The sequence below is a fragment of the Eretmochelys imbricata genome, chromosome 1 (assembly GCF_965152235.1).
Source record: "Eretmochelys imbricata isolate rEreImb1 chromosome 1, rEreImb1.hap1, whole genome shotgun sequence".
Taxonomy (NCBI): Eukaryota; Metazoa; Chordata; order Testudines; family Cheloniidae; genus Eretmochelys; species Eretmochelys imbricata.
Genome location: NC_135572.1, coordinates 167,139,079 through 167,158,253, shown reverse-complemented (window position 1 = coordinate 167,158,253; position 19,175 = coordinate 167,139,079). Strand labels below are relative to the sequence as shown.

The following is a 19,175-nucleotide window of genomic DNA, read 5'->3' as shown; positions in this document are numbered from 1 at the left end:
TGTGGAGTCACTCTTTGACTACTTGCAATGTCTTGGAATTCCGTCCAAAGGAGGGGAGCTTCCATTGATGGCCAAGACTCTACGAGTATTGCCAGCAGAAGCTGTGCTGAGTCAGTGCATCTCCTAGTTGTACCGTCTCCCCAGTCATTGTTGCCATCTTTTAGAAATTTAGGGCTTGGTTCTTACAGGTGTTGAGTGCTTCAAGCAAGGTGCTGTGCACCCAAATGAGTCATTGCCAACCCCAAGTGTTCAAAAGTAAAGAGTCAGACTCCCCGCCCCCCCAAGTCATGAGATTAGCTTTAAAACCATGAGCTTTTTAAAATATGGTTTGGGTTCTTTTTCTTTGCCTTCTGGTTTCTGAGCATTTAGGATGCACTCAGGTCACGTTTTCAAGCTTTTCTCCTCAACCATTCAGGCTAGAAACTTACTTTTTAAAAATGAAACTGAGGAACACATATAATCACATGACTCCTGGAGGCAGGGCTTTAAGAAAACCCCCAGATATTGTGTGCCTGAAAATTGTGAGAGTTGGCAAGACTCATTGCTTTTAGTGACTCATGGCATTAGGGCACAGATCCTTAGTTAGAAATTTGGCTTATTCTTTTGCCTTTTTCCCCACAGTGCTGCGTGTATAATGTTAGTTTTCTAGATGCATTCTGTTTCTCACCATGAACATTCAATTAGTGGCTTTATTTGTCAGTGGGTTCTCACATTTTTAAAATTTTATAGATGTAGAAGAGCTTGTTTTGAAAAATACTTACTGTAAAATTGGTACAGTGACCTTCTTCCAGGAACTCTTTTTTCCATTAAAAGCTACCACTTGTGAGAAATCTTTCCTTTTCGTTCGTAAAAGCTTAAGTTAAAGCAGCAAAACTTAATTCCCCCATCTCATAAATGGAAATATACAATGTACAGTGTATATAGCCCCATAGGTGTACATGATGTTTTACATAGTAATTAAAGAAATTTTTTTATCCTGAGGACTTTACCATTTAATTAAAGCCTTGATTGTGTAAGAATTCATGTGCTCAACTTTATGTACCTTGTGGTCCCGTTAACTTATCACATGAGTAAAACTAAGCAATTGTGTGTTTGCAGGATCAGAACTTAAGTGGAGTATAACAAAGACAGAAGAAGTACCTAAAATAAGGTGTGGGGCTGCTAAGGAACAGTTCATGACAGGTTAATTCTTTATTGTAGCTAGAGCTGGTAATGCTACCTAATATTATGTTTCCCTAATGCTTTCCATTATGAGATGCTGTTTTCAGTTGTGTAGAACTTTGCCAGACTTTAACCCAGAGGTCCCCAAAGTATGGGGCACGCCCCCCTCCGGGGGGGGCATGGAGGAATGTCCAGGGGAGTGAGACCAGGGCCAGCATCTCCCCCTGCCTGGAGCCATGACCCTGCTCCTGGCTCTGGGCGGGCAGGGGAGGGGCATGGACAGAGGTAAGGGGGAAAATGACCCTCAAAAGTTTGGGGATTGCTATTTTAACCATTTGGGATGAAATTTTTCCATTCTCGGTGTCTGTCTGAGGATGATATTTTGAGAGGAAGTTTCAGCCAAAATGATTCAGATGTTTCTGAGAACAGGGATAGGAAAAAATATTTTCCCCATTGTGACCCTAAAAGCATCCGTGTATCAGGAGGCAACTGCCTCCCTGGTCTCTGGTAGTAAGTATCAGTTGGCCTGACCGGCTTCATGTACCCAGCTCACCAGCGGGGGAGAACACAGCATGGAATATATATCAGACAGCATGGCATCCACACCCATACAGGGAAAGGAACTTTACCTGGGGATACATTTCAGAAGAATGTATTTCGAAGGTTTATGGGACTATAAAAAGAGAGGGAGTGACCCTCCCCTAAGTTATCCTTCACCTGAGGAGACATGGAAAACTAGTGCCTTGGGAATCCCTGTGGGGCTCCTGATCAAAAGCTAATCAGCCATTGCTGGAAAAGGAAGACTGCTGAGGAAACCAGCTTGAATAAAGAATGTAGCTTGTTAAGTTAGCTCTTAGCCATTAGAGCTACTGTTTTTTTCTAACCCCTTCTATCTTTATCCTGTATATTTGAATTTCCTTAAAACCAATCTCTTTTTAATTAAATAACCTTTTTACTTTTTATCTAGACCAACCCAGTGCTTTGATTGTATGGAAGTGATTGTTAATTCCAGTCAAGGCAACAAGTCATTATTTATGTCTTTAAAGGAGCAGCAAACTTAATCGCTTTTGTTATTGCACCATGGTAAGGGCTGTGCACTGCTGAGAGACATCTCTGAGGAGCTCGGGGGCTGGAGTTCACTAATGGTTATATGCTGGGCAAGGTTTGGGCTGGGAGAGCCCTGAAGAGTTTGTTGGCAAGGCAGACAAGCTGGTGTGTCAGGCAGTTGTCACATAGCTTAGGTGCCACAAAGCTCCCACTTACTGAGGCTGAGAGGGGTAGCACAGAGTCTCACAGCTCTGGGTATTCCCAGCAGCTTTCCAGACCCATATTAGTAAATTATGGTGACCTTTTCTTTGAAAAGCTCTAGAGCCCCCATTCTTTGGAGCAAGAACTTGGAATTTGGCAGGGGATGGGAAAAATCACATACCTGACATAAATGTTTGTGAAGCACTCAGATACTGCAGTGATGAGCACCATAGAAAAACCCATGAGGAAATTAATAATTCTTTTGTCAGAGCGAGATTTGTGGTGTTGGGCCACGTATACATTAAACTTTTAGGCTAAAACAAAATATTGAAGAGCTGCTCTTTAAGTGAGGACTGGCCATTCTGCGCATGGAATGAAGCAGAGGTCCTGTGGAACAAATTCTAGGTGATCGTATAATAACACAGATGTACAAGGGGGCCAAATTAATGTTCACCAATAATTTTAATTCTGCTTAGGTTTTGAGTGCTTGACTTTGCAGTTGTAATAATGTTCTTTTAATGTAGTTTTCTTGTATGTAATTTTTATTTAAATTATTGAACAAATGCTTATGTAAATGTGAAATACTTTATCAAATAATTTTAGTTAGAATATAATTGGAAGGATTTTAAGTCAAGGTTACAGTAACTTCAGTAGGAGTTTTGCTTGAATGAGGACTGTAGGATTTGGCACTTTGTCAACACAGTGTGGCGTTACGCATGTTATGGAGCATTTAAGGATTTTAACATAAGGCAGGATAAACACCAGGCTGCTGATGTTCAATCACCTGTTCATTATTTCTTATGTAATCAACTGCTTGCAATGGATTCATCTGGAAAATAACTAGTTTCAACAGGAGCCTATTACAAAGCTGAACTCTTCCTTCTAACCCCCTATTGTTCTATGTTTCATGTTTGGAGTAAGTAAAATGGTCTTTAATAGTCAGAGAGGCTGCTCACTATTCCAATCTGTCTTCCAGGAAGCTTGTTTTAATATTTTTCAGCTGTAGCTCTCACATGTTCTGCAATGATCTGAATTGATGCACATGTGGCAGTTGCTTATCCTCTTGAGATAATCTGCTTTCAAGTTTACATTCAGCAGTTTTAAAGGCATCGCTAACAGTGCATGTCAGTAGTGCTTGCTTCTCATATATACTATCATAATTTTAGTTATTGGTGGCAAATGGGGGTAATATCCAGTGTTGAGATTAAATTGACACCAGGTGTAAGTTTTTGTGTGATTCTCACATCTGGGTCCTTGTATTTGCTCTTGAAAGCTTTGTATTTTTAACATTTTTAATGAAGTGTAAAGCTGTGTGCCTGGTTTTGGTGGCATATGTTAAATATAAATGTCTTGTTAATTAAAGTGTGTCCTGCTCTCTTTGTCTCAGAATGGGCCTTATTCATCCCTGATATATGCTCTTGAAGTTATACCAGGATTGCTTTTGCACTGGTGAATAATGGGATGCTTCTATTTATCTTCATACATTTCAGAAGACATAAAGCAACTCACTTATATTCCCCCTTCCCTTTGCAAGTTGTGTGGTTATCCCAAACTCAGGAAAATGGAAGGTAATAGTGTATAGCATTTATCTTATTTAGGGGGATGATGTAAATTCCTAAGTCAAGCAGCCACTTAACTGTTGTGACAAACCATCCTGTAACAAGTGAATTGTAATAGTCTATCTAAAACTGAGTAGTTACATGTTGTATAAACAGCAATATAAAAAATGATCTGTTAGTTATTATGTTGATTACACCCTTCTCCAAGTTTTTCAAGGGAATATCTACAATTATCTGAAGCGTGTCAGTGCCAAGGTGGAAGAGGAATTATGCAGGGTAGTCTGGGGTGTTTCAGTAGGAATAAAGGGATACAACAGAGCAAAGGAAAACTTGCATTGGCCTTCAGAAAATACTTCTTAACAGCGCGATTTATTTGTCTGTCCAACTATTTCCCATGGGAAGTGGTGGAAGATTCAGTACTAGGGTTATTTAAAGCTGCATTGGACAACCTCTGTCCACCTCCATTGAACACTTTTTGAAATTTGAAATCAAATCACAAACAAGATCGAGATGCTGAAATCTAATGTTTTGAGGGTAAACATTTCAAATAGACAGTGTAAATAAATACATTGGCTTTCTTATCCCTCCCATCAGTAGCAACCTCAGGAAGAGGCTGAGGATTGTATGGTCATAAAGGTTAGAGTTGGAACCATCTCCTAACTACTGTAGTGTGTCTCAAACACTTTCCCTAATGCCTTCTGAAACAACATTGTCTGCTGGTGGGCAGTGGGTTACAGCCTATGACTCTTCTAGCTGGCTGGTTCAGGAAGTGCGAATAAAGTGAATGAAAATGCTTATTTTGGTATATTTCCTGGAATCACTGATCTCAGTATGAGCACCAGTAAAAATGTGTGTCCACACTAGGGGTTTGTACTAATTTAATCAGACCTGTTTTAAACTGATATAGCTAAAACAATACAAAAACTGTGTGGACCAGCTCTTAATGAAGGGAACTGAGTCTAGCCCTTCCTTCACTATAGGGGAGGTTAATGCAGTAAAGATCCTATGAGAGGTTAACAGGGCCTGTGAAGAGAACTACCTGTTAAAAAATAAACAGAAAGCTGAAGTTGCACTTACTAAAGATTCCTTTTTTTATGAATGCTTCACTCCCTTACCCTGTCCTTAGAAATGATTTTTAGTTTTCGATCATGTAATGCTGTTCTTTCTTTTAGTATAGGATCAGAAGTGTTATTGCTTTGGAAAAGGTTTCCAAATGAAGAGACTAGAAAAGAGTAATACACAGATAAAGTTTCATGGCTATCTGCCCTTTTTTTTTTTTTTTTTTTAAATATAAATCTTCCATATTCAGTTTTCTGTGTGTGATATCCAGGGAGCTGTGAGAGACAGAATATGGAATCATTGTGCTGCCTTGAAACACTTCTCTTGGTTCTCAACATTTGTGAACTTTCGGTCACTCAAGTTATAACACCACACAAATAATGGTGCTGAGACTTAAACCTTCTGTGCATCAAAAGCAGAAGCATTTATTGCTCTGGTAAGTGTAAGTTTTCCTCTAGAAAAACTATAAAGCTACATCAGTATTAAAACCATTTATTATATGAGGGACCCTGACTTTTCTGCATACCTAGTTATGCATTTCATCACTGAAATGTGAAACTGGGACAGTTTAATGTGTAATGTATTACAAGTCCATGAATGTGGATATTAGAAGATTCATAAGCAGGGGCTCTCATGCGAGGGTTGCTGTTAACGCAACATTATTATCTGGTATCAGTTCTCCATTTTTGTTTCCCTACATGTAACTTGAGAGCCTCATCCATCTCACTATGACAGACAAAATTGTAAGCATTAAAAAGGCAAGTTTTACTTTATCAGAAACAGCTGTGTAGGATATGGTTCATTTGTGACTGAGGCATAAACGACTCTTTGCTGTATTTTAGACATAGCTGTTTTATGTTGTTCTTACAACTTAAAAGGGCCAGGTTTAGTTCAAGAGGACCTCTGTTTTGTAACAGTTGTCACACTGGCTTCCCCCATGACCAGTCATGTGTAGCAATCAGTTTGGTCAACACAGAATAGGGACCACACTTGCCTTAACAAGTTTTCCATCTGCCATGGTGATCACATATCACTCCTCATTCATTTGTGTAACAGCCCCTGAAAATTCCTTTCCTCTGACTTGATTCTACTTTGTGCTCCAACTAGTTTTCTTGCTGAGTGACAGAGTATTATAGCAATGTGAGCTTTACCTTATGTATGGGGAGAAATCTTTCTTTGAAAAATATTCAATATTTGGAGAGTGATATTTGATGAACACTTTAAATTGCCAGGCAAATCATGTTGTTTCAGACATTCAAGTGTGTGTTTTCTCCTTGCTTTGCCTAATCCAGGGCTTAAGGCTGGTTTTGACAGGCTGGTAAGGATTTCCTGTCCAGTCTATACCATCATTATGGAGCCATCATTTATTTTTGTCTCTGGCCTTCTTCCTTCTTGACCTCCATCCATCTCTGCCTAATCCTAGTCTTCTTGTATATAGCCTTAGATACCCAAGAGGTGAAAATTTGCTGATGTCACTGGGGACACCATTAGGGCCACCCCATTCATTGGTTGACCAGGAGAGACTGAGAAGTCAATGGAACGACCTTCTTTCTGTCTAAGACTGAGTAGATCTCTTCCATGATTCTTGAAATCCTACTTGTCCATGGAGAGTCACATCATCCCTCTCAGACCCAGGTTTACAATGTAGCAGCTCGAAATACTGCTTTCCAGTCTACTGGGCCATACACTGGCTATGTGACACCAAAATATTGCAACTCATTGCTCCTGCATCGGATCCACATATTCATGGATATTTGTCAGTCTATCAGAGTGGAGGCGAAACAGACAGTGATTATACTTGTGGACAAGTCTGCTTTTGCAGATTGCTGTTGGCCTGGCTTATCTCTGTTTTCCTTGAAATGAACAGCTAACCTGTAAATAGGGTGAATAAAGAGTTGGTTAACTTTCTGTTGATACTTTTAAGGATTGTCTGCAATTTCCTCAGAAATCATAACTTGAAGGATGCATAAAAACATAAAGCACTAATATTTATTAAGGAGACTTGTTGCTAGGAAAAATATGATGTTACACAGGATGGTCGAAAAATCCCTTAGAAAATTGTAGTAAAGGGATTCACAAAATATGCCACTTTAAAATTTACAGACACAAATAGTTAATAATGCTGTATGAATTGGGTGCTATAAACCTCAGGGTATTTAAGTACATGCCTGACTTCAAGCACATGAGTATTCTTGTTGATTTCAGTGGGCCTACTCACATGCTTAAAGTTAGGCATGTGTTTAAGTACCTTACTGAATTGGGGCCCTGAGGCAAGAAGTCTTACTATGATACAGCAAAACTCTGAATTCCATCTCTTGAGAACAGAGCAGTCACAGCTGGATGTACACTTTTCACATTTTGGCAGCTTACATGAAAGGATTTTCTTTTTTGTTCAAACAGTGGCAATGTCAGTCAATTTCAGTAATGGATTTGCTTGAAAAAAAAAATCCATGAATTTGCACACCTATCTTTTAAGACCTTGGAACCTGTCATCTGAAAGACAACATTTAGCAACAAGTAACTAAAGACACCACAGAGCCTGAACAGTCTTCTAGAACAAATGGTAAAGACCCAAAACTTAATGAATCTGACATTTTCTAATCCTTCGATGCTTCTAATTCATTTGTTGAAAGCAGTAGCCATTTTACTGAAGAAAAATCTGAGTAACAGAGACCTACATTTTCAAAAGTGACAACTAGTCAATTTGGGTGCCTCAGTGTTTGGGTGCCCAACCTGAGATACCTTAAAAGGGCCTGATTTTCAGAAAGCTCTGAGCATCCTACAGTCTAAAAATCTGGCCTTTTTAACATGTCTCAAGTTGGACACCCAAAAATCACTAGTCAATCCTGAAAATGTCAGATTTTTTTTAGTTAAAGTAGTGTTAAATATAAAGCAAAGCTACAGGTGATGTAAAATATGTAGCCCAAAGAAAATACACAGGGCAAAAAAGGGCATACATCACAAAGACATGCTTTATGTGTATCTTAAAAAATACAAATGGAGATGAACTTACATAAATGTTTGTAATATAGTCTATGCTTACACGGTGGGCCTCTTTGTTTCCCTCTAAACTGACTCAAACCTCTAAGAAGTCCAGCCACTGTAGAGCTGCGTATTTTACCTCAGTCAGTAAAGGTTCGTACTTTCAGATCTAGAGGACCTAGTTCTCTGCTTCTCATAAGCCATCCGGGGGTGCCATGCTACATCTACATCAGCCCATAACTGCAGCCCATGAAGTTTCTTCTCTCAAGTTATATTTATTACTTAAGGCCAAATCCTACAATGCTTATTTGGCCCTTACTAAGACATACCTCCTTTTAATTCTGTGGGAGTCCTGCCTCAGTAAAGGACTGCAAGATTTGACTCTTATTTGAACTTATAAGATAAAGTATGTGGGATAAAGGGGAGAGTCATTCAAAATTATCTTTACTTTGTTAGGCCCCTAGCCTGCAAATGCACGTGCGCGCTTTTACTCAAAAAGAAAAGGAGTACTAGTGGCACCTTAGAGACTAACCAATTTATGCTCAAATAAATTGGTTAGTCTCTAAGGTGCCACTAGTACTCCTTTTCTTTTTGCGAATAGAGACTAACACGGCTGCTACTCTGAAACCTGCTTTTACTCAAGTGTAAAGTTACACATATGCTTAAGTTTTTACAGGATCAGGGCTTAAGTGTGCCACTGTTTTTCTTTTGGTAGAGGGGAGACTCTTAAGCATCTCACCTCAGACCCTATCCACTACACCCTGACCCCAGCCTCAGGGCCAGTCCCTCCAGGGATTTCGTGTTCTGCAGCCAGTAGAATATGCTTCCATTGATGTGCATTACACCTTCCTGTCTGACAACCAAACCTGTTTTTTCCATATACTAGTGCAGAGTGTTACTGACTAGCCACTGGAATGTTTTATAAGAGGTTCCACGTACTTATTCAGGTAGAATGAGAGCGTGTCTTAACTGAAGCAAGTCTTTGAGGTTTGTCATGGAAAGTTATGTAGAGGAATTGGCATTTTTAGTGTAAAAACATCTCAGATAAAGCTTTAGCTGCTAAAAATACTAATGCCTTCTAGCAATTTTGTATGTATTTGGAGATCAACTCTGCAGTGAGCTTGTCTTCCTTTTTTGGTTTTTTTTTTTTTTTTTTTTTTAAAATAAACTTTTTTTGTTAGCATCCTACTTTGTGATGGGGTCCAACATTTGGTTTCCCACCAGCAGGACATTTCAAAGATGCCATGACTTGAATTACTTATCGAAATAGGACTGAGGTTTAGGCATAAAGAATACAAATTTTTTGGCAGCAAGTTGCTAGCATCATGGGGTGTTTATATAGAACTGGCTTAAGGAAAAATCTGTCTCTAAATAAGACTGAGCCCCTTGTTTAAACAGAGCTATATTGCTTTCATGCTAGCATAGAACAGTTAATAAACAGTTAGGAAAATACCTAATTAGCTCTGTGCATTTGTACTGTCCCAGAAAATATTTGTCTTCAAAAACAGAAGCACAACTTTTTGGCTCCCATTTTCCCCCAATTCACTGTTTGATTCAAAAGGAAGGGAGCAAACAATAGCCAGATATGACAGTGGCTGGCACACCCAGAAAGTCGGGGAGAGGGAACGGCTTTCTGGCATACATCCATTGAGCACGTGGAAGTTCCTCATCTCCAACACTATGTAATAGCTCAACTGCTGGGCTTTGGGTTGGTGTCAGAGGGTAGTACCTGATCCAGGCAGCGTGCTTCCCTCACAACCTGGTAGATTCTGTGCTGGGATTTCAATCAGGAAACGGTGAGACTGGCCCAGGATAAGACACTTTTGTTGGACTCTAGACTGGGCCAAGACAAGATGCTCTGATGTAGGGGCAAAGCATTTTGAGCAGCTGGGCACTGTATGTGGAACACCTGCTTAGGTGAGATCAGAGGAAGCCTGACTGCTTTCAAATCTAAATGCAAGACCTATCTGTAGGATAAGACATTCCCCCAGAAGCATTCCACACTTTGGGAGATTGGGTGGGGAGGAAGGAGAAGGTAGGATGGAAAGAAAAGCCTCTCTTCTCCTCCCCAGACACATACACTGGAGACAAAGGAAGCTGTGAGAGCACTTCCATTTCAGGCATACTCAGTGCTATCTTTACAACAACTGTTGTATGGCATTTAGATATGACCAAAGAGGAGCATTTCTGACAAAGAACTTTTGGGCCAAGTTTGTCCCTGATATAACTCCATTGACTTCAATAGGACCAGTTAAGCTAGGGATTAATTTGGCCCCTTCCTTTCCCACTACGCACCGTCCTCAATATACACTCACCACAATATTTTACTGCCACAATCCCAATAAGCAGAATTTACTCATATGATGTGTCACAGCACAGAACAAACTTCAGGAAAGCGAGTGATTCTAACAATATAATTCTGAGAAACTGAAACCCAAATATGGCCTGTTACTCATCTGTGTATCTCAAAACACACAGTAACCCAAACCATTTGTTTGTTTACATGGCAAAGATTTAACCAGAAGTGAAGTGTGGGATGTCAAGAACTACTGTTTCTACCGATTCACTTTAATCTCTTGCTTTATTATTTATTATGATTTCTGCCATGATACACCTTAAGGACTCTGATCAGGGCTCCATTGTGCTAGGCACTGTGCAAACAAAACAAAGACAGTGTTTCAGAGAGCTCCCAGTCTAAGGTTTGTGAGAGCAAATAAATAAAATAAAATAAAATGAAAAGACCTTCCCTGAGTAGATTTTGAAACCTTAAATTTGTTTTGTTATTTAGCTAATATCTGTGGCACATGCCTTTTTCTTTATAGGTGGGTGAGGTTTGCAACATGGCGGGGAGGGGGGAGGAGGGAATGGTGTATAGTGAATATGTAGGGCCATATTCTACTTATCTATACTGTAGTAAATATGGAGTAACCCCACTGTAGTGAATAGGATAATTCCATATTCTCCCTAGTTTAACCAAGAGCAGAGTTTGGTCCTTCAATTTTCTTTTACATGGTACAATATGAGGATGCGGTGGGGGGAGAGGAACATGTATGTTCTCTATATAAAATATCAAAACAAAAACAACCTACCTCATGGGAGGGGACCCTTGCTGACCCCTTGCACCAATGGGGTTTTTCTTTGAGGAAAGGAAAGAAACACAGGAAGGAGAGCCACACAGGAAAAAAGAATAGAGTAAAAGGGGCAATAAAAAAAAAAGGAATGGGCTAGCCAGAAACGAGAGACAAAAGAGCTAGAACTTTTATAGGAAAATACCCAGATGCCAGGGTAGGTGTGTATTTTATTCTGTTATTTCTTTTTAAGTGTGTGCAGGCTTATTTAAACACAGAGGTTTCTGAACAGTCCATGTGGTCATTTCTTTTTTCCCCTCCATCAGTTGCTGGCTTCATTTCTGCTGATCACTGCTTGCAGTATCTGCTCAGTGCTCCCCCATTTCTTTCCATCTCTCTCTTCTGGTGGCAGTGATTGAAATGTGTTACTTCAGTGAATGCTGGTTAGACTTTGTTGCCCTTTGGCCAGGCCTGCCCTGTTCATGGAAACAGGTGAGAGTGGGAGGCGCTATGTAATCAGGTGTTGCTGATGCAAGATCGTGACTGTATAAAATTAAGTCAAATTTTATTTTGGGCCTCTTCCCCAGACCAATGGCACTGGCCTGCACTGGATTCCAGATGTTAGATATGTATCTTCCAAATGGCTGTTTGAGCAGTCCCACTCTCGCCCCATTTCAGGGGATCTTTAGGAAATGTTAACACACGCATCTTAAAAGTATCCTTTCAGGTGGTGGGTGCCAGGGTGGAGCCACTGGGGTCACAGTTACACACATCCACTAGCCCAGTGTTTCTTAAGCTTTTGTATTGGTGACCCCTTTCACACAAACCACAGAGGAGTGCACCCCCCCCTTATAAATTAAAAGCACTTTTTAAAAATTTAACACTATTATAAATGCTGGAGGCAAAGCAGGGCTTGGGAGTGGAGGCTGACAGCCCGCGTCCCCCCATGTAAAAACCTTGTGACCCTCTGAGGGGTCATGATCCCCAGTTTGAGAACTCCTGCACTAGCCATACCCCTCCAGGTAGGGGTTGTGTAGGTATTGGGGGGCCCCCTGTTTCAGCCCAGGAGTTGTAATAGCTTCTGCAAAAGGGGCTGCAGAACCGCTACTGGCAGAGAGAAAGATTCCGTCCCTGCAACCCCTCTTTGCGGCACAAAGCCTGTTCACTCAGATTGTGTGTATTTTACCCTATGGGCCTTCTTTCCTTCTTCACATGGAGCCATAAATCCTGCCACCTTCTTCCCCACAGTCTGTGCCATTTGCATTTTCCCCATCCTGAGTCTCCTTTTCTCTTGACTCTCTTCCCCACATCTCCTTTTTCCACTTCCTCTACAGAGTGTCTCAGTGCTGTGCTCTTTGACCTCCCTGCTGCAGTAGGTGTATGCCCTGAGGTCAGAAGCTGGCCCCTGGGCAGGAAGGCATTCTAGCAGCCTGTGGCTGGGGTGGGGCAGCAGGCTGCAGAGGGTTTGCAGGGGTGTCACTGTTTAGAGTGGACTGGACTTCTGCAGTGCAGACGGGAGGGAAAAATGCGTGGGGCTTGCTTGGCCTAATGTTCTTTACAGTGAGCTAGCAGGGACGCCTTATGCCAGGGGAAAACCAAACCAAGGGAGAATAATGGAAGCATCTAATAGCAAAGCACCATATATGTAGGTATTTCTCTGGTGCCCTTTGCAGTAACTTGGTGCTAGGAAGGAGGATGCACTCTCTCCCCAGCCAAGAGAAAAAACAGTAGTGGTAGTTTCCTCTGAGCTGGGTGACTCAGTCCTCCTTATTCTTAACTTATTCCTTTCTCTTTTTCTCTCACTTGTGTGGGGGTGTTGCTGAAACAAAGCTGCCAGTGCCTCCCTTGTCTGCTTTACATCAGCCATGGCTGTTAGACTCTTACATTATAGGCCAAATGCAAGGGGGGCAACTGGTGTGGACAGGATGGAGCTGATAGAACTTAAATGTGAGGGAAAGGTGGCCCAGAATGAAGGGATGGACTTAAAACAACCCTACAATTCTGTCTGAATAGGTGGTGTGCAGTCATACCAAGGGTCTGATCCAGCACCTGCTGAAGTCAGTGGCAAAGCTCCAATTGACTTTAATGGTGCAGGATCAGGGTCCAAATTCCTAAATAAAAGTGAAAGAATATGGCCAAGTTGCTGTCTAGGAGTCCCACCTTCACATGGCTTTCTCTGCCTCCCCATAGCAAATATAGTGAATGTGGGAGTTACACATGTGCTCAGCAATGTGCCTTTATATTCAATGAATTAGGGATGACTTGATCAGAGTGAGAGATGATTCACAATACGCCTCAGACAACAGATTTATGTTCCATGTGGTTAATACTTTGTATCTTTCAATTATGAAAAATACCAGCATCTTTTCTTCTGCAGATGTTGTTTCCTGCTGGTATGATACAAACCAGCACATAATCTTTCTGTATCAATGAATTTGTTTGTCCTTAGCTGACTAACTCTTGTAGTTTGCTGTTTGAATAGTTTACACTAGTCTGTGTTATTGCTCTTATCTCATTAGGTAGAGAACAAGCTGATTTCTTGGTGAATCACCGCAGGCTTTTAAAAGTTGTTAAGATCTGATTTCCCTGTTATCTTACCTTACAATGAAATGATTTTTCTTTAATTTGACGTTAATGTGTCAGGAATGTAGCTTCCAGACCTTTATTGGAGTGTTGCCACAGTCCTAGGCTATACGTTTCACCTGTGCAGCACTTCACTGTAACTATTTTTTTTTTTTTTTTTTTTTTTTTAAAGTCAGCCTCCTACGTGAATAATTTATCCAGATAATTTAAGGTCAGTAGTTATTTCTGATTAAGTCAAACTTAGTGCTTAATTCTTCAGTTTCTTATGAACTTGAATTAAATGGGAATTTTGGCTGTGAGAACAGTAGTCAGGTCTTTTTTGGGTCTCTTTTTGTTGTAAAACTCTCAGATCATAGCATTCCCCCTCCGCTCCCTCAAAAAAAGTTAATGAATTTAACCTTTTTTATCTGCTTATTTCATTAATGTGAGGCTAGTTATACCTAGTGATGTGATTTAATCTAATTACAAGCAATTTTCATGTTTCTAGTCTAACAATTCAAAGCATTTATTTATCATACCATAGAATGATAAAGCCAATGTTCTCTAGGTTGGTTAAGAAGTGGGCTTAGAGCGCTTTCTGAATAAGGCAGAAAGCAACAAATTTCTAGGTCTATTTTTTTCTTCAAGATAGAAATAAGCATTTCTTTATATCCATTATTAAATATTATTATATGGTGTGAAGGCCACTATGGTTCCCACCACATATGGCCTAGTATGCAGAGAAAAAAAACCCTTGTAACAATAAAGTATTCCACCCACAATAATTACAAACACCTCCCCATACACCTTACCACCACCCCCTCCTAATGTGGAAGTAATGTAGGCTGCGTTATATTTTCTGGAGCTCCAGGCAAGATACCATCTTCACAAGCGAGTGAGAAAGCATTTGCAAAAGTGTTTGTGATACTTCTTGGGGATACCCAGGGTTGTGTGAGGCATATCACTACCACCTGACCTTCGTGTGAGGAAGCTTTGTCTGTGCCTGCTGTGGATCAGTTCCTCAACTTCAGCGGCCACAGTCAACACAAGCACTGGCTTCCAGGCCTCTGTAGGCCCTGCTCTTTCTTCGCAGGTCAACAATAGGCACACTCCAAGCCCTGAGTCCTCTGAGCATCTCCCTGGAGTGGCCAGCCTCTGATCTCCAGAACACTCACAATATATGTAGGTCCTCTGTTCCCAAAGGTACAGTACTCCACAGCTTACCAGTTACATGGTAGAGTCTGGCTCCACTTAACACACAGCACTTAGATTTGATTATAGAGAAAGCAAGGATACATTTTATTTAATAAAGAACAGAGATTCAAATGGTAAGCAATGTCACAGTGTGGCAACTCACCCCTGCGGCACCTCCTGCTGGTCTCTCAGGGAATTAGCTCTTCCAGCCTCTGGAGCACTCCTGCAGGCCAGTGTCCCGCTTGCCACTGGCCCCCATGTCCCTCCCAGATCCCAGTGCCCCTTTGTCCCAGGGTGCTGCCCCCTGGCAGTACCCCCCCAGTCTCTGGGTCTCTCCTCCCCAGGGAACCCCAACCCACTATTCCCACCTCAGCCTTTGGCTAATGCCAGTCTCCACTGAGCCCCCGCACACTGGGGTGGACTGCATTGTATAAGCCAATCATCACAGGCAAGGGGAGTTTGGACCTGCTGCCTCTGCCTACCTTTGAGCTGCCCCCTGTAACCCCAGTACCTATCCAGCCTTACACTAGGCCTACAGGGTTTCCAGGCTGGAGCTCCCCAGCTCCCTTGGCCTTCCCCCAGCCCTTCTCCACCTCAGGTACGGTACTACACTACACTACACTACACTACACTACACTACACTACACTACACTACACTACACTACACTACACTACACTACACTACACTACACTACACTACACTACACTACACTACACTACACTACACTACACTACACAGCTAAAGGAGACTCTCTGTTCCTGGCCCACTGCCCTCTTATAAGGGCCAGCTGAGCCCTGATTGGGGCGTGGCCACACCTGAGCCTGCTTCCCCCAGTCACCCTGGGAACTGCTTGCTCCCAGCCACAGCCCTCTCCCAGGCCTGATTTCAAGTCCTTTAGGGCAGGAGTGGGTGACCACACTGTACAAGCAGAAATATTAGAAACAAAGAGTTTTTTTATAAAATCAAATCATAACATGCTTTCTAGAGCCTAAACTTAACTAACAAGACATTGTCCTGTCATAGAGAGCAAAAGCTCACCCAAAATCCTTCCAGTGTATTACAGGCAGGCTTGGCTGTGATCTTCTGTTCATGAAACAAGCACATTGTCCTCTTGCCTCCTCAAGGGAAAGATCCAGAATATGTCTCTGTCCCTACAGTTATAGTCCAAAAATCCATTGTCATTACTTGCGAACAGGGTTATACCCTGTTGCTTGTGTTTGCCTGTCTAGACTCTCCCCTGGAGACTTTGCAATCACTTGATTAGCATTTTGCTCAGACAGTAAATCGGTGTTCATTGTGAAGCATACAATACTCAGTTTACATGTAGACAGATACATAAACACATCTTGCCTGAAAGAAACCTGTTTCTCACCTTTTGGTGACCAGCCCCAAGTCAGAGACCTTAAGAATATAATGTTCAGTATATAGACATAACTCCTTACATATTATCTGTACTTATATTTCACAATGATTATGAGGAGCAGTGTGACACAGGCTTTCATTGGAGACCTTATGTGACATTCTTTGGTGAACTACTATGTAGATACTAGGGGATCCCTACGACCCCCATGCCCTCTGCCAGTTGGCACCCAGAGGTCCCTGGATCACACACATACTTAAGTAAAACAATACAGAGAAGTCTTTTCCCCTCAAGCAGAACACATAGCGGTTGACTGTGGGAACCAACAGAACCACTGGCTGAAATTATAAGCCATATGCTGATCCAGAGAAAGAAAGTTTTAAGATATCTTAGGCATTTCTCTGTGGTCCATCGTCATAGTATCTGACAGCCAAATACAGTAATTAAAATTTGCATACTTGTCCCTAGTGGACTTTAATATTTGTCTCTCTCAGGTATGGTATATATTTCTAGTTTGTGTCATCTTGTTGTTGTAATTCCCTGTCTTTGGTTAGTGCAGCCCTTGCATATCTTGAAATATACTCTAACAATGGTTAGACTTTGGCTTATCCAGACCTCTTCCAGCAGTTGGCTTCACAAATGAACCCCTTTGACTATATTATTTTCAGCTCTTGAGAGCTTCACTTTGGGCACGGTTAGCTTGTTAGCTGCATCATCTCAGAGGAATGCAGCTGTCTTCGTAGTTTGTGAACAGAGAGGTGACTTCTGTGAAGGGTCCAAACCTGTTGAGAATATTTGTACTAGGGCTTTGTATTGAAACTGGAAGCAAACCTGGAGCCATTGGAGGATATGTTTTTGGCACTGTTTCCAGGTAGGAAAGTGATCTTATGTGATCTGTATAAGGTACAAAGAAAAGGAGTACTTGTGGCACCTTAGAGACTAATAGATTTATTTGAACATAAGCTTTCGTGAGCTACAGCTCACTTCATCGGATGCATGCAGTGGAAAATACATGTTCTCTGTGTATATAAAATCTCCCTACTGTATTTTCCACTGCATGCATCCGATGAAGTGAGCTGTAGCTCACGAAAGCTTATGCTCAGATAAATTAGTCTCTAAGGTGCCACAAGTACTCCTTTTCTTTTTGCGAATACAGACTAACACAGCTGCTACTCTGAAACCTGTACAAGGTACAGTATACTTGTTGCCTTAATCATCAGCCCCAACTACCATGAGTTATAATAGTTTAGTTGGCAGGCAGTTGAAAGTATGAATTACTATGGCTAGATCATCATCCCGGAGGAGGGATGGACATAGTTGCCTGCTAAGCTGGAGGCAGAAGGAAGGTCATTTTCACTACCATTACTGTCTGGATTAATGACTAGTCCAGTAAAACTCAGATACTTGTCCTGCATTGATTATTTCTGCTCTTAATAGGAATAGACAAGGCAAGGTAGTGCTCACAAGAGTTGCGTGTGACTCTCATACAGGCACACAATAATGCTGTTTGTGGCACATGTGTATGCCACTTTGAGGGTACAGATGCCACATTTCACACGCTTGCCTGAATTTGGCCCTATGTAGACAGGAACCTTTCAAATAAACTACGTATAACATTTGTTGTCATGCAAAAACACCAAGCTCTTTTTTCTGAAAAGTTAACAAGTGTCGCAGTAGAAATGGTTAGTGAGCTACTTGATTTCAGTGCATGAGTTAAAAGGACTCCTGTTGTTGCAGAGGAAATGTAGAACATGAGGGAAGGACTGAGCATAGCCTTTTGTTGTTCAGCTGACATATGTTGTTTAATCATTGGCTGGTGCTAATGACCTGGAAGTCTGCAGCCCTATGTCTAAATGGGAAAGCTTAGGAATTAAATAAATATCTAAAAACACGAAGCAACTAAAGGGGTGACTGGGTTTTTACTACAATGAACCTGCCAACACAACAAATAGAACCAGTGCCTCTCAATGTGTAAAACAATGGCATCATAGAATGCATCCAAGGCTTTTGTTCGTGGAAGACACAAGTGGTTATTGTGTTGTGGAGGTAATAGAGAGAGTGGTTTTAAGAGTATATTTTTAAAGAGATTGTCAAGGTTGACCAGGGGCTGGAAGCGGTGCTCTTTTTTATTTTTATTTATTTATATATTTATTTTGGAGTACATAACCAGCTACTTTTCCTTGTTTGGTTAACTTTTAAGAAACTTGTGCTGGAATTGTGACATCTCAAAACATAAGCCCAATGCCATACGCATGTCTAAATCACTTACAAAGGTCACATTCATGGTTGCATGTAAATCTGATCCTCAAAAACTTCTGAGCAAATAGACAAGAAAAAGACTAAGTACAGCATGTTCAGACTAAGCTTTCAAGTCTGCTTAACAGAAGTGTTTTCGCCCCTTTGATAGCCATATTTTTGCATCAACTTTTGTCTGTCATCCCATAAAAGGAGCTGGGAAAGCAATTAGGTCTCAGTGGAAAAAAGAACAGCTATTTCTCTGTGCTTGGCTGTTGTGCCCCAAACAGCTTATCAGTTGGTACTTACATCCCTTGATTTATTTTGAAGTTATTTGTACAAGGTCAGAGCTAATAAATCATTGGTCTGTATGATGTCAACCATGCCTCCTTTGTTTCTTATCAGGTGGCAGTGAAAGTTATTGACAAGAAGAGAGCCAAGAAGGATACCTATGTCACCAAGAATCTGAGACGTGAGGGGCAGATCCAGCAAATGATCCGACATCCCAACATAGCTCAGCTGCTGGATATATTGGAAACTGAAAACAGCTACTACCTTGTCATGGAGCTGTGCCCTGGAGGCAATCTAATGCACAAGATCTATGAGAAAAAAAGACTGGAAGAATACGAAGCACGTAAATATATCAGGCAGCTTATTCTAGCAGTGGAGCATCTTCATCGGGCCGGGGTGGTTCACAGGTAAGGTAGAAATAGCTGCCTGTGAGAATTTACCCAGGAGCATTTAAA

General features: G+C 41.3%; 1 protein-coding gene across 1 annotated transcript in view; it reads left to right on the top strand.

The window, feature by feature from the left end:
- Window positions 1-19,175, top strand: part of HUNK (hormonally up-regulated Neu-associated kinase) — an 83,861-nt gene that overhangs the window by 12,689 nt on the left and 51,997 nt on the right. The window contains exon 2 of the mRNA XM_077807266.1: window positions 18,835-19,127. Coding sequence (XP_077663392.1) covers window positions 18,835-19,127 — 293 coding nt within the window. The remainder of the gene's footprint in view (window positions 1-18,834; window positions 19,128-19,175) is intronic.